Here is a 14,631-nt window from a genome sequence, read left to right as displayed (position 1 = left end):
CTCCATGTCCGCGGCAGGGGGCGCGGAGCCTGCTCCCGGCGCACGCCGGGCTCCGGGCGGGGGTAGGAGCCGGTGCCGGCCCCGCTGGGCGGGCCGGGGCGGGGAGTGGCGGGGCCGGCGCGCCCCGTCCCACCCGCCCCGCCGCGCCCCTCGGGCCGGGAGGCGCCCGGCGGGCCGGGCCGGGATCTCCCCGGGGCGGGGCGGACCCGCAGCCCTTCCTCTGCCCCCGGACCCGCACGCCGTGGGTGACCTCCCTGTGAAAGGAGCTGCTCCCGGTTCAGTGTGAGCTGCTGGGACAGCCGCACCCCTGCTCACGGAGGGGGACTTTGGTGGTCCCCACGTGTCAAGAAGATGCTGTGGATGCCCCGTCCCTGGCAGTGTTCAAGGCCAGGTTGGATGGGGCTCTGAGGAACTCGGTCTAGTGAGTGACATCTCTGCCCATGGCAGGAGATCGGAACGAGATGATCTTTAAGACCCCTTCCAACCCAAACCAGTCTGTGATTCAAGCGAAGGGTGATCTGAGGGATGGTTACTCAGGGAGGCTGCACAGAGCTGGGCCATCCTCTGGGTTTGGGCTGACCACACCCATCCAGCCAGATCGCTCAGGCTAACGTTAATATCATGGAGACATTTGATGCCTCCCATTCAGAAGGGTGTGGAGCGTGGTTGCCCCAGCAGGACTTAAGTGAGCATCGCATTGCTTCTCCATCAGCCTGCAGCCTCTTCCTTCACGCTGCTTGCTTCTGCTGTAGCCATGTGGTTAAACCCATGGCACAGATCTGTTTCCATAAGCCTTCAGTCAATAAATTTTCACTTTTATATGTAACTAATAGGTTTTGTAGTGTAGCACCTTGGACACAATCTGGATTTCACCTCCCTGTGATGCAGAAACACTGTTTGCTTTCCTGTTTGTCAGGATTTCTACAGCATTATTGATCTTCCAGCACCTGCTGTTTGTCCACCCACTTGCTGCAGCATGTTCAATTAACATCATCTCACGCAAAGCACCCTGCTGCCATAAATCAACTTTAAGAGTTCGAGTTTCCTTCCTTGCTGAAAGGTGAGGAACCATCAGGTAGAAGGGTGTTGTCAAAAATGTTCACCAGAATGGAAGAAGAGAGATCACAGAATCATAAAACCATAGAATTGTTTGGGCTAGAAGAGACTTTAAAAATCATCTAGTTCCAACCTCCTGCCTAGGCAGGGATGCCACCCACTTGATGAGGTGGCTCAGGGCCCCATCCAACCCAGCTTTGAACACTTCCAGGGATGGGGCATCCACAACTTCTCTGGATAACCTGCGCCAGTGCCTCAGAGAAGCACAATTACTGCTGTGTCCCAAAAATATGTCATCCCAAAAGAAAAAATATTCTGCTAACCTTTTATGAAGATGCTGGGCCTGTTTCCCACTCAGAGTACTACCAGAGGAATCCATACTACCAGTCTTCCCATGCACACTGCTGAGACATTTACTGTAGTCTGGCTAAAGCTACACCGTCCTCACTAGTGTGGGAAGATAAAATCTTGCCCAAGATAAGGTTCTCAGGTATTGCCTACAAGGTCTGAAATCTCAGATTGGTCCAGGCTAATCAACACAATCACATTGCAACCCTCTCAAGGAAATACCAGAGAAGCACTTGCCAACTGGGTGAACAAGACCTTTGGAGGAAATCATGGGTTGGCTTTGCAAGTCTTACAGTGAAACTTTTGTTCTGTGGAATTGCACCGCAATAAAAGTTTTAATAAAACTCAGAAATAGCTGAGAGTTATTCCTTTATGGCTCTTTAAATATGCTCTTCTGCAATGAACTGTGAGAGCAGCTGCTCCAAGAGAAATGCTGAGAATTTAATAGCTCTTGACACATGAACGTGCACCACTGTTCCTTGCACCGAGGAGCAGGATTTGGTGCAGTTTGGGAATGTGCCCAAAAATAAGACCAGCTCTGACACTGTAAGATGTCCCAGGTACAGAGCTACCTCACAAACAGCTACTGTAAGCCATGTGTACAGGAGGGGAGAGGTTTATTTTATCAGTGTTCTGCACAGTTCCATTGATATGTGAATTAATCCCTGATTAAATTATTGACTTTGGTGGTTCTGTGGAACCTTATGGCTTTTACACCATATCCATAGAGGAAGGTCCTGTATTAGGGTATTTCCCTTGGTTTCACAAGACTCTAAAGAGGAGGGAGCCCTAAATAATTCTGCCTCTTGCTTCATATTGCTAATTAATGATGGGCAGCTTCTGCCTTCATTAGCAGCTCATGCCATTAAACAGGGATGGTAGTGATGAGTGGGTGTTAAGTGGGGTACCAGCTCCTCCTGCATGTCCCCCCCCAGCTTGAGGAGAGCCCCCAGGCAGCCCTGTGCGGACCTCAGAGCAGACACTGCAACTTGCACTGGCTTTGCATTGTAATTACTGTCTTACAGGTGCCGTCTGGCAAAACAGACGAGCAGAGAGGGAAAAATCAAGGGCAGGAATTAGGGAAATATTAACGTCTCAGACAGAGAAGATGGAGGGGGAAGCTTAAAAGCTCCTGGGAAGGGCCATGGTAAAGAATTCTGCTGAAACTGGTGCAAAGCAGAGCCTGAAGCACTATCTCAGGCAGCTCAGGATGGTCCTGCTTCCTTTTAATGATGGGAAGGGAGATGGAGGTACCTAGAACATATCATTACCCTTGTGATGTTACCCCAAACTCAGGCTGGCTCTGCAGGAAAATGAAATGGCACCTTTGGTGAAAATGTCAGGGAGGTTATGAACTCACCTCTCACCGGACATTTACTCTTTATTTTGGGGAGTGGCAAGATCTGATCTGGATTCATTCAGCAATAACGTATTTAAATCTTCTTTTTCATGCCAGCTGCACAGTAAGAGACTTTTCACCTGCTAACACACAGAGAGGTCAGGCCAGTGCAATCAGGAAGCACCTCAGGGGCACACCCAGGCTGTGTAACAGAGTCTGGCTATCAACTGGAGCTATTGACTGGGGCAGGACAGGAGGTAACGTGAGGGAGAAGTTGTTTGGGTAAGCACGGTGCCAGGTAGGAGGCAGGATGCTTTTCATATCTCACCTCAGGCTGATTTGCAAAGCACTAACAGCAGGATGGAGTGTGGCCGACTCCCAGAGAGACCTGTACAAAGAAGCACATTCAGAGTTGAGGGTTTGGGGATGGCTTGAGCACATTCAGCTCTGGAAGTCACAGTTTTATGGTTAGTTGACTATAAATATCACCTTCTTTCTCTGCTTGGAACAGCAGAGGCTCAGCTTCCTTTCCAAGACCCACAGAGGTGTCACATTTTACAGATGGTAAGAAAAAGAGGCTGCCAAAGAGGCTGCATTCACAGCAAGGCCCTACACATTTACTTCATAAAAAAGGGGCTGACACCTTGTTTTAACACACATAAGATGGGAACTTGTAACAAACTCTGCTTAGAGTCAACACTGCATGAGTAGCAGCAGACTTGGGGTTTCTCCTTCTCAAGCAGTCAGTGCTGTTGCAAATATGTGCATCTCCCTTCTTGCAGGAAAGGATTTAATTTCCTGATTTCCGGAAAGTGCAATGAGCAGTTTAGAAGTCCCATGATGAAACAGATGAGGGAGTGGGCTGGGAATTCACAGCCTCAGTTTTTACTCACAGCTCTGCTTTTGGGCATATACCAGCTATGTGGCTTTGTAGGGAAGGAGCGGAAGGCAAGAGTCCCTGGGAGGAAGGACAGAGGCAGCAGTTCCCTGGGAAGCCAGCACAGGGAGGCTGGGACCACACTGCATTTGGCCTGGAGCTGCACTGTAAGGTCATTCATACTGTGGGGCGAGGTGGGGTCCACTTAGTGCATCAGGTCTCTGCGAAAGAAGAAAATAGTGTTATGACTCCTCCAGGACACTGTGTAATACCAGCTTCCCCTGTTCCTTGAGTGCTCCTACTGAGAGCAGTGAGCAGGAGAAGAATCTAAACATGCTGAGAACTGCCTAGATGACCCCAAAGTGATCCTGGAGCTGCTCCAGCCCTGAGCAGCCAAACTCTTAATGCACTGGGCGTCTCTCTCTCACCTGCTAGAAAATTCCACAAACACGCTCTCAGGTGCCTGCAGAAGTTGGCAGAGGCCATGGCAGGTGTAACACCCCAGCTTGTGGGTGACTTGGTTGCAGAAGGAGCTCAGAGTGATGGACAAACAGCCTCAGCCAAGCAGCACGTGGCACTTAGGCCTTCTGGAGCTAAGACTCAAACTATCCCAGTTCAGCCCCTGACACAATTGTCATGGCTTATCCTCTGCCCCTGCCAACCTGTCCACCCCACAAACCCCTCCTGCTTTTAATGGGCTGAAGCTGCTCAGGATTTCACCACAAAATGGGCTGAGTGGCTGAAGGAATCCAAACACCAGATGCTGCTTTATTTGAACAAACATGGACTTGTCACCCTTGGCCGCTCTGAGCTGGTGGCATGTGGCAGAGCAGTTCTGTGCCTCCTTTGCAGGTGTCAGCACAGCATGTGCTGTCCACTTCAATGTATTTTTGTTGCAGAATGATGACAATATTAACTTCTTCCTGATTTCCCCCAAAACAGCTGGATTCTGCTTTCGGTTTCCATAAAATAACTGTTAGCACAGTAAGTAATTAAGTGGTTTAACCATCCTTTCCATTTCCCAGCTGGAGCTGCAGGGGTCTTTGGCTGCATTATTTAGAGTATTAAATAGATATGGAAAGATGATCTATTCAGGAGCTCTGAAAGCTTGCCAATTATAGCATCCAGGGACTCAAACAATAACAGAAAATGCCAGAGGATGCTGCAGGATTGTAATAGTGTGTTGTAAACATATCTGAAGTACTGAATTCAACAAGTAAAAATCAACTTAAGGTCCAATCGCCCTCAAACGTGAAAATGCCAGCGAGGCTTTCACTGGTGACCACGCCAAAGCAAAAAGGAACAGCAGGTTTTGGGGACTCCGGGTGCAGCCTGAGCTCATGCTCACAAATCTCCCAGCTGAACCACTTCATGGCAATGCCATCTAGTGACAGGCGCACAGTGAACACCCAACCTCTGCACCTCCCCACAAGCCGTGTAAGATGGCACAAGGCTGGCTCGATCCTCCTCCTCCTCCCACGCTGGGCCGAGCTCACAGACCGTGGATGTGTCAGAGCTGCTGTGATGGCACAGCCCGCACGGGACGGCACAGAGGGGCTGTGCTGTACGTGTGTTTGAAAGGAGGCACTAGGATGTGCAGGGACAAAGACACCTCTCAGGTGCCTCCCAGGCTGTCCCTGGATGGATCATTGTCTCCCTGGGTTTTGCACAGGCACCAATCCCAAAGCCAGGGAGCAGCACTGACAGTGGGTGTGAGGGGTGGGCTGGCTTTGAGCAGCTCCCACAGCACCGAGCACACGGTGGCTCTGCCACAGTAAGACTGGATCTGGGAGAAATCCTTCCTCTTTCCTTCCTTAGAAGCAATTTCTATAAATTCAGTGGCTGAAAATCCCCACTGAAGTAGAAATTATTTAGCCAAGAAGGCCAAAGGCATCCTGGCTCGTACCAGCAATAGTGTGGCCAGAAGGATGAGGTCAATGACTGCCTCCCTGTACTGAGCACTGATGAGGCAGCACCTCGAATCCTGGGTTCAGTTTTGTGCCCCTTACTGCAACAAAGAGAACGAGGTGCTGGAGGGTGTCCAGAGAAGGACAGCAGAGCTGGGGAAGGGTCTAGAGACAAGTCTGATGAGGAACCACAGGGGGAGCCTGGAGAAAAAGGAGGCTCAGGGGGGACTTTGTCACTCTCTCCAACTACCTGAAAGGAGGTTGGAGCCAGGTGAGGGTTGGTCTCTTCTCCCCGGTAACAAGCAATAGGATGAGAGGAAATGGCCTCAAGTTGTGCCAAGGAGGTTTAAATTGGAGATTAGGTAAAACATCTTCACTGAAAGGGTCGTCGGGCATTGGAACAGGCTGCCCAGGGAAGCGGTGGAATTACAGAATCAGTTAGGTTGGAAAAGACCTCTGAGATCATTGAATCCAACCTACGACCCACCACCACCTTGTCAATAGACCAGGGCACTGAGTGCCATGTCCAGGCTTTCCTTGAACATCTCCAGGGACAGGGACCCCACCATCTCTCTGGGCAGCCCATTCTGTGGGCTTCACCCTTTCTGTGAAGAAATTCTTCCTAATGCTCAACCTAAACCTCCCCTGGTGCAGCTTATGTCCATGTCCTCTCGTCCTGTCACTGGTTGCCTGGGAGAAGAGGTGGAGTCACCATCCCTGCAAATATATGAGACACACGCAGATGTGGCACTTGGGTACATGGTTCAGTGGTGGCTGTGGCAGTGTCACGGTGATGTTAGAGGGCTTTTCCAACCTAAACGGCTCTGTTATCCTAAACACAGGCACTGCCCTCCCTGCCCCCCGCCAATCCTGCACTGTTTCTGCAGCATCGGGCAGGGAACACAGCGCACCGCGGGGTCCTGCTGACCCATCTCCCCGGTACCGGGGGGTCACAGCCCCCGGTAACGGGGGGCAGCCCGCCAGACCCCCTCGCCCCACGCCCACTAGGTGGAAGCAGAACGCCGCGCTCGGGGCGCTCCCGGCGCCGCCGCCGAGGCCGCGGGACGCGGCTGCCCACGGACCCCCTCCACCCCCGGGGTGTTGGTCACGGACCCTCCAAAGCTTCCCTGGCCTCAACCCTTTAATCTGCGGGATCCTCACTCCTGTCAGCTGGTCACAGTGGGTCCCTTACACGGTGCTGGTGGCCGTAAAGAGAGCCAGGCACGTGCGTTTAAATTGCTTCTTCCTGCCTTATTTTTGGGGATTCTGGTATAGATCATATCTAAGACATGTTGCTATGTCACAGTCTGTACCTCTGGAACACCTGAAATACAGAAGGCACAAATAGGCCTTTTCTGTTTCCCATCTTACAGTGTTTAGCAGAGCTTTTCCAATGGGACACTGTTCTCCTAAAGCAGGACAGTTAGCTATGTTCATCTAACTGTCTCAACTAAGCCAGAAACAAATTAAATTTAAAGTGCTGCTTCCCTAGACACAGGTACCATTATACAGAAAACAGCCTGGTTCCATGCAGCATCCCAATTACTTACGAAACAGAGTAACTGAGTGCCACGCCTGAGTTTGGGAAGTTGAAAACGCATCCACAAGCAGGCAACCTGGGTTGGAGCCTTCAAAAAACCACATCAAAACTCAGCAGGAGAGCTTCATACAGGAACATTCACAAAACAGAGCAGGAAAAAAAGCCCTCTCCCAAAATTCTCTGAAATTCACTGTTGGAAATGATTTGCTGTGAGGCCTATGAGGAACTGAACTCACCTGTGAGCAGAGAAGTGTGAAGTGCTGGAGCCTGTGAGCTGCTCTGCTTCCTTGGCTCAGCCTGGCTGATCTTAATACCCTGGGGATCCTCCAGCCTCAGAGGGGTGGGAAGGCATTTCAGTGGTTCCAGCCTGGTGGGGTTGGCCCTGCAGCCTGGACAACACAGACACTCACAGAGCTCACCTGGAGTCCTGCTCTGCGGGGATTTGCTCTCTGTTTAAGGACTAATATCCTTCCTGCTCCTTTCTTCTGAGAGATGACTTTATCAAAGCACCCTCTAGACAACATAATTGCACTGGGTATCAATTTAGGGTCCCTCATGTTGCAGAGCAATTGGGTCATTCCAGCCATAGAGGAGTAGAGGTGCAGAGTGCCCAGTGCCTGGTTCCTCCCTCCAGTGGCTGCTTCCCAGGGGAGAGGAGATTTCATGTTAGGAGCTACATAATTCATTCCCTAAAGACCCCTGAAGAGCCTTTTAACAAGGGCATGTAGTGACAGCTCAAGGGAGAATGGTTTTGAACAGAAGGAGGGTAGATTTAGGTTAGGTAGCAGGGAGAAATTTCTCTGTGTGAGGGTGATGAGGCCTTGGCACAGGTTGCACAGAGAAGCTGTGGATGTCCCATCCAGACTGCCCTGGATGGGGCTCTGAGCAACCTGAAAGGTGTCCCTGCCCACAGCAAGGGGTTGGAACGAGAAGGTCTTTAAGGTCCCTCCCAACCCAAACCATTCTGTGATTCCATGAAAAGCAGCAGCACCTGGGCTCTGAGCCTCTGCTGCCCTTCAGCTCCCAGGGCAGAGCCATCCCCACCAACTCCTGCTTTACAAGGAATTAAATGACTGCAGGAGTCACGGGGGAGAGTCTGCTGGACTTTAGGCTGGAAATCCCAAAGTTGTGAATGCTTGGAAAAGCCCAGCATCTTCCTCTTCACAGCAACACATTTTCATGGACAGATCAAACCTGCCCCTTCTCCTGCCTTTCCCCCTCCCCCCTGGCTGCAGCTCTCCCCGTTGCAGTCCCAACATCCCTAAGCATCTTCCTGAGCTGTTCCCTGCCAGTGCAGTGCAACCCACAGGAGCACAGCCCATGGTCTCCCAGGTCCCACAGCACACCCTGGGCGATGCACTGCGGGGCCAGATTCACTCTCAGTGTCAGACTGAATTGCTTCACAAAAACCCAACGTTTCACAATCTTCCTTTCAACCTCCCGGCCGCTGCTGCTACCCGATACCTACCCCAACTGTTCTCAATTAAAACATGACCAAAGACTTGACCACTCAGAATGATACAGATTATCATCAGCAGCAATAAAAGAAAAAAAGGGAAAATGCATGGTTGTTTTTCTTTTCAAAAGCTTTTAATAGGACACATTTGTTTTTGTCATTTGTAAAGATTTACACTCATTTTTTGTCTTTTTTTTTTCTTTTTTTCTTCTTCTTTTTTTTTTTTTTAAAAAGGAACATTTTAACCCAATTTTCCCCCATGAATACCACCTTTTGTTGCCCTGACCAAAAGACCTTGTTTTGGCCTATATACCTGATACAGTATAACAATATATTAACTATTAAATACAAAGTTCTATCATATATACTAGGTTGTTACGGACATTGCAATGGTACTGTGCCTACTCTAGTTACCTCGTGTAATAGTGTACATGGGTTATTATAGCCAAAGGGGCAGAAAAGGGGAGACTGGGGCATAGCCTAATTTACAATGGTAACACTTTTGTTTTCTTTTTATTTTTTGTTGTTTGTTTTTTTTTTTTCCTCCTTGAACACACCTGGTGCTGAGTGCAATCCACAGAAGTCAAAAACAGTGTTTTCTTTGCCCTCCTCCAAAATATCTACAGTACAAACAGCCTGTAACCAAGTTATGAAAAATCAGTTCTATGCACGAGGGGCTGCAAGAATGGAATTTACGTTTTCCCAGACATGTCTGCCATCTCTTTCTCCCCGTGTGTCAGACTGGCAATAGCAAAATATTCTCCTCCTACCTGTATACAGTAAATCCACAGTAGTAAAGTGCTGGTGTGCTTGAATGAGCTGGATAGCCATGCGACTACTTCACCATCGATAGGGGCTGGGTTTTGGGGGTGGGTGTTTTGTGTGGGTACAGTTCTCAAACAGTAATAGCACTGCAATATCGTAGAACTTGAGCTTAGCTGCTTACTTCTGAACACGACCTGGATGCAGGCTCTAAAACTAGGCTCTACATGTCGTAATACAGTAGGTCTGGCTCCAGGTTATGAAAAGAAACTTGTAGATAAGAGCTGCTTCTGTTGCCAAGATGCTACGCAGACTTTTAACAATTTCTCTATAGATTTCTACAAAAATATAAAAAATTCTATCAACATAACCATTCTACAGAATTCCTGTGGATTTTGTACATTTTGTTTAAAAAAGTCAAATTCTATAAAACCCCCCCAAAGGTATTTAAAATTATTTTAAGATTATTGCACACGCTGCAGTACATTTGTATTTGTCTTTCAAAAGGGCATCTAGAAAAAACTTATCTGGTTTAGAAAACAATCTATTTTACATGGATTTCTTTTCCTGAATGCATCACCATAGAGTATCTTTTATTGGCTAGTCTTTACTGAATATTCACGTATGATGTAAACTTCTTGTTACTTCCACAAACCTTGTCAATGGGCAAAACCCCAAGTATTGAAAATAGAAGAGCCTTTAGGCTTTCTGTTACATTTGGAGTTGAGCATTTGGATTAACATCACATCACTGTTTTGTGCCACGATTTCACGCTAAAATGTTCAGTGGATTTTTTGTAAGGAAGGATCTGTAGAGTAGTATCATTCCAACTATATGAACACAATCCTAATCAGGAAGGAACCAGGGTTGGCAATTTCAGTGGCCTAGCTGGTTTCCCAAATTATTTAGCACATGTGAAAGGAAAAGCTACGGCTCATTATGAGCGTAAACCCGAAAAGGGATTAGGAATATTTCTCAGGCTTAATACACTGTAATTTTATTATTTCCCTAAATATGATCTGGGGGAAGAACTGATGAAAGGTTTGTTTGAAATCATTGCTTCAGACGGGCTTAACTCTGAATTTGGGCTGGCATATCAAAGAGAGCGGCCCCTGTAAGGGCCCGTGTTGAAGAGGGGAAAAATGTCCCAGCCAAGAATTAATCTAACTGCAGCAAATAGTACAGAATGTTAATCCTTCCACTTCAAATACACTGATTGCCTGACTTCCTGCTGAAAGCCCTTACATTTCTCCAAGACATGTAAATCAATAGGGATTGTTTACAGAGTAAACGTCCTCAAGTGAAAATAAAGGGGGCTTAGGACCTCACATAGGCTGTTGGGTAGAAACAGCATCTTCTCCTTGTGTGTACACTTGAAGCTCATGCAGATACACGTGGTGGAGACAGTTTAATCTCTGAATGGATAAAGGGCTGTACATCAACATGTTGTAGTGATTTGAAAAGATCAGTAGTTCTCAAAGAAAGTTACAAACTCCCGACTGACAGAATTAGCACAAATCCTCCTCTTGCCTGTGCTGGTTCAGAGACACGATCCAGCAAAGCCTCATCCACGGGTGCAGTTTCAAACCTGTTACTATTGGCACACTTCAAAGCGTGCCTACAGTCTAATTTAGCCTACATCTTAATGTGATTTCATGGAAGTTGAGTGGAGTTAATGTCTGGTTTGCATCACTCCTGTGAGGAGGGGGAAGTGTCGAACGGGGCCAACCTCTCGTGGGTTTCAGGCTGTGCTGTCCAGTTTTACAGAGTGGTTTTTGCAGAGGGTATTAGCACAGGAGTAAACAGGTAATAACTGAGATGATTGACAAGGACATGTTATAAAGTAAGGACATGAATTCTGGTTTTATCTACTCTGTATCATGATGTTGCTGCTTAAGGCTTTTGATAGTTTGGAAATAAAATTACAGTCAGGGTCATGTAAATTAGCTCTAGCAGGGATAGCAGAATACCTGGCTATTTTACTGAAAATCAGCAGCCCTTTCAGTACCTGCAGACTTTCTTCTAGGTAATCTTTATAAAAACTTGCAGTAGGCCTTGACTCTATAGAACATAAGCACACGATTTTAATTTTAAAGAATTGCTTAAACACGGTCAACCTCAAGGCATTTTAGGCAAGAGCTCAACTTTAAACATGTGCTTAAGCCTGCTGCTATGCCATGTCTGCACCGAGTACACCCACTGCAAGTCCTAAACTTGGCCTCACTCCTTTCCACACGGTGCAGAGAGGAGGAGCTCCACTGCAAACAGAGGTGTAAAACTCAGCAAAATAAACAGTCCATCTTGGAGACACTGGAAAAACACCCTGGAAGTGACCACAGGCTTTTGTTGCCTGTTTCCTAGGCACGTATGAAAATGAACCATTGACATGATTTTGTGAGTTGCCAGTGGATGATCCATAACATCCTCTCATAATTCAGCATCATGTACTGTTAAATGGTTCTGCCCTTCACCATCCTCAGACACCTATCAGCATGTTGTACCTTCCTGGGTCTGAGCATTTGCTTTCACTCTGAATGTCAATTTTATGCAAGGTTGGAATATTTCGTTAAAAAATTGCCACTTCATTTCTATACTACCCAAACAATCTTTTTTTCCCAGAATATCATTGAAGTCCAAGGGGAAAAATAAATTACATTAAATAATCCTTTTTTACTGCTGACTGTGGGATACATTTCCTCTGTAATGCACTAATTGGCTACATTTTGTGCTTTGCAAAACAAAATGAAACCCAAATAAAACAAAACAAAAAAAAAAGAGAAGGGATTAAATATATATATTTTTTAGGTTAAAATATTCATAAAAACCAACTTTATCTCAGAAATATTCTGAGATACATAAAATAGAAGAAAATTAAATGTCTTTAGTCACAAAATGTACTACATCCCGCAATACTAGATTCAATTAATTTAATAAAATATAATATACATATAGATTCTGCACATTGTATTGCTTTTACCTAAGCAGAACATATGCTTAAGTAAGCGTGATATAGGTTAACCCCTCTTTTAACCAGCTGGTTCTTTAATCTTTCTTTGGAAATTTTTTACCCAGTGCCATTTTGGAGTACAGAGTTTTTTAATTTTTTTTTCTTTTTTCTATTACATGAAAGGAAGAAAACATTTGGCACCAACAGAAAAGTAACTCAGGGGTCCATTTCCGTTTGATCAAAGGAAAAGCTAGGAAGTGTCAACAAGTCTTTCTTTGGGGTAGGAGATGTTGACATACTGTCTGGAAGCAGCGAATCCCCTATATCCATCGAATCCTTGGACTCACAGGATGGAGCACGCCGCCTCAAGCAAACGTCTCCACTGGCAGGTGAGATGCTGTGAGGTCCTCTGGGTACCAAACTCTGCCCATCGGGTGGATCTATGGATATACAGGGAGGGCTCAGTTTTTTCTTCTGCCGCGTTCCTTGCAAGCCTTCCATTTCACTGACCACCTGACTTATGAAGCCAGAGGAGCTGGACGTGGAATGGTGCTGAGGGCTGTTTTCCATGGAACAAATTTCTATTGAATGTCTCCTTTGATCATCTAACCAAGAGGGCGGTTTTTTTAGAAGACCTTGGGTGTCTACACTGTGGTATTTCTTCAGGTCCTTCAGTGTCACGCTGCCAGTATTGCCTACGTTCCTCTTAGGAGTGAGAGGCTGACCCTCTGAACAGGCACTCGAGGCTGTACAAGTTTCTGAAGTGAAAGGCTCTGAGGAGCTGTTTATTTCAGATACTTCTTGGTCCATTGAATCTCCAGGGGTCTCCTGATACGAGTCTGCACAAGCACAGGATGCTGGTGCCTGCTTTGAAATATTATACTGATTGTGGGAATGCTGCTGCGTGTGAACGCTCACCCGACTCCATGCAGCCAACTCATTCGCTTCTGAGGGCGTCAGAGCCACTGGTGACTCCTCCTTGGGCACAGCAGGGACATTTGGGTCAGACAGTTCACTCACCTCAGTGTGGAGATTCTCCTTGCTATCCAGAGAGTCGTTCCTTATAGCCATCTGTGTCGGAGCGCAGAGGGATTGGGGAGGAGAGGAGTTGCCAGATGAGAGAGACAGACCAAACAAAGGTTAGTACAGGCATGACACAGCATTTACAGGGCACTCAGCTCTGCTGAGATACCTCAGCACAGACCCACCGACTCCTACAAAGACCTGTGTTGTGGGTTCTACCAACTCCCATCTTCAGAGATCTGCGGGTTTGTCCCTGTGTAAGTGACAGCAGAATCTGGCCCTTCACTCTTTGAAAACGGTTGACCTTGAGCTTTCTCCTCTATGGATGGAGGGCTGCAAAACCAGAATGCCCCCACCCAAACTCACACATGTTCTTGTTATGAAAGGGATGAAGTTCTACAGCAAAGCCCTTGATAATTTTAGCAGCCCAGATGCGAGGAGGAGAGGGAAGATGTGCAAGTGAGCCTGTGTGTATTCTCTTCTCTAGCTCAGGTGATGCTGTGGGCACAGAACAGGATCCCCAGAGCCAGCACACCAGAGCAACCACACCCTGTGCCACCATCAGGGTGACAGCCTGTCCCTGGCTTTGGTCCCTGCTGGAGCCACGACTCTGCACCATCTTATGGCAGGAGCAGGAAAAGCTGGAGTCCAAAGCTGGACTAATAATAATCTGCAAATATTTCAACTTATTCTGATGTTTAAGTTCAGGCTTCCTAAGGCACATTTTGCCTTGGCTGTCTGGAGCCATTCGCAGAATCAGTGCCTGCTGGCAGAGAGAACCTTGGGCATGTTTTGAAGGCTTTGTCTTTTCACTGCACTGCGTTCCTTGTCAAAAGGCTTTATAAATCAGACACATTAACTGGCCCTTAAAGGCAGAGTCTCGGTTTGAGAAGACTCTTAAATGATCTTAAAGATTAAAAACTTCACACAGAAATCTGGAGGAAATGCATACAGCTGGTCTCAGTTCTTTAGAAAAACTGTAAGTAGATGAAATTCCTCAGACTAAGGAATACTTTTGTGACAAATCACCCCAAAATGATCATAGAATTTATATAAAAATTGTCCCGCAAGGATCGTTTGAGCCAAATGATCTCTATTCAGCAAAGCTCTTGTCAGCTGCAGTGTGTTCATGTGTGCACAGAAACACCAGAGTCTATTGCTGCATCTGCACATCCCCTTTGTCAACGGGGAGAGCTGAGAGAATATTTAATATGGCAAACAGTTTTGTCCAATGTTGGTGAACCCTAGTTAAAATTTCACAGCGTAATACTGGCAACTAATCAGTCAAAGTGAAGTTATTCTGGTCTCCTCAGCACCAGTAGCTTTAGTGAGTGTTTGGGAGAAGAAATCACGTTCATATCCTGAGAACAGACACA

General features: G+C 47.1%; 1 protein-coding gene across 1 annotated transcript in view; it reads right to left on the bottom strand.

The window, feature by feature from the left end:
- Window positions 1-8,761: 8,761 nt before the first annotated feature.
- The window catches only part of CACNA1G (calcium voltage-gated channel subunit alpha1 G), a 145,680-nt gene continuing 139,810 nt past the window's right edge, over window positions 8,762-14,631 (bottom strand). The window contains 1 exon segment of the mRNA XM_029959986.1: window positions 8,762-13,303. Within this exon segment, the coding sequence (XP_029815846.1) occupies window positions 12,449-13,303 (855 nt within the window). The 3' untranslated portion in view covers window positions 8,762-12,448.

The sequence above is a fragment of the Manacus vitellinus genome, unplaced genomic scaffold (assembly GCF_001715985.3).
Source record: "Manacus vitellinus isolate BGI_N305 unplaced genomic scaffold, ASM171598v3 scaffold_24_pilon, whole genome shotgun sequence".
In the NCBI taxonomy this organism is placed as follows: domain Eukaryota; kingdom Metazoa; phylum Chordata; class Aves; order Passeriformes; family Pipridae; genus Manacus; species Manacus vitellinus.
Note: the sequence above shows the minus strand (reverse complement) of the source record. Positions and strands in the feature narration are given on the sequence as shown.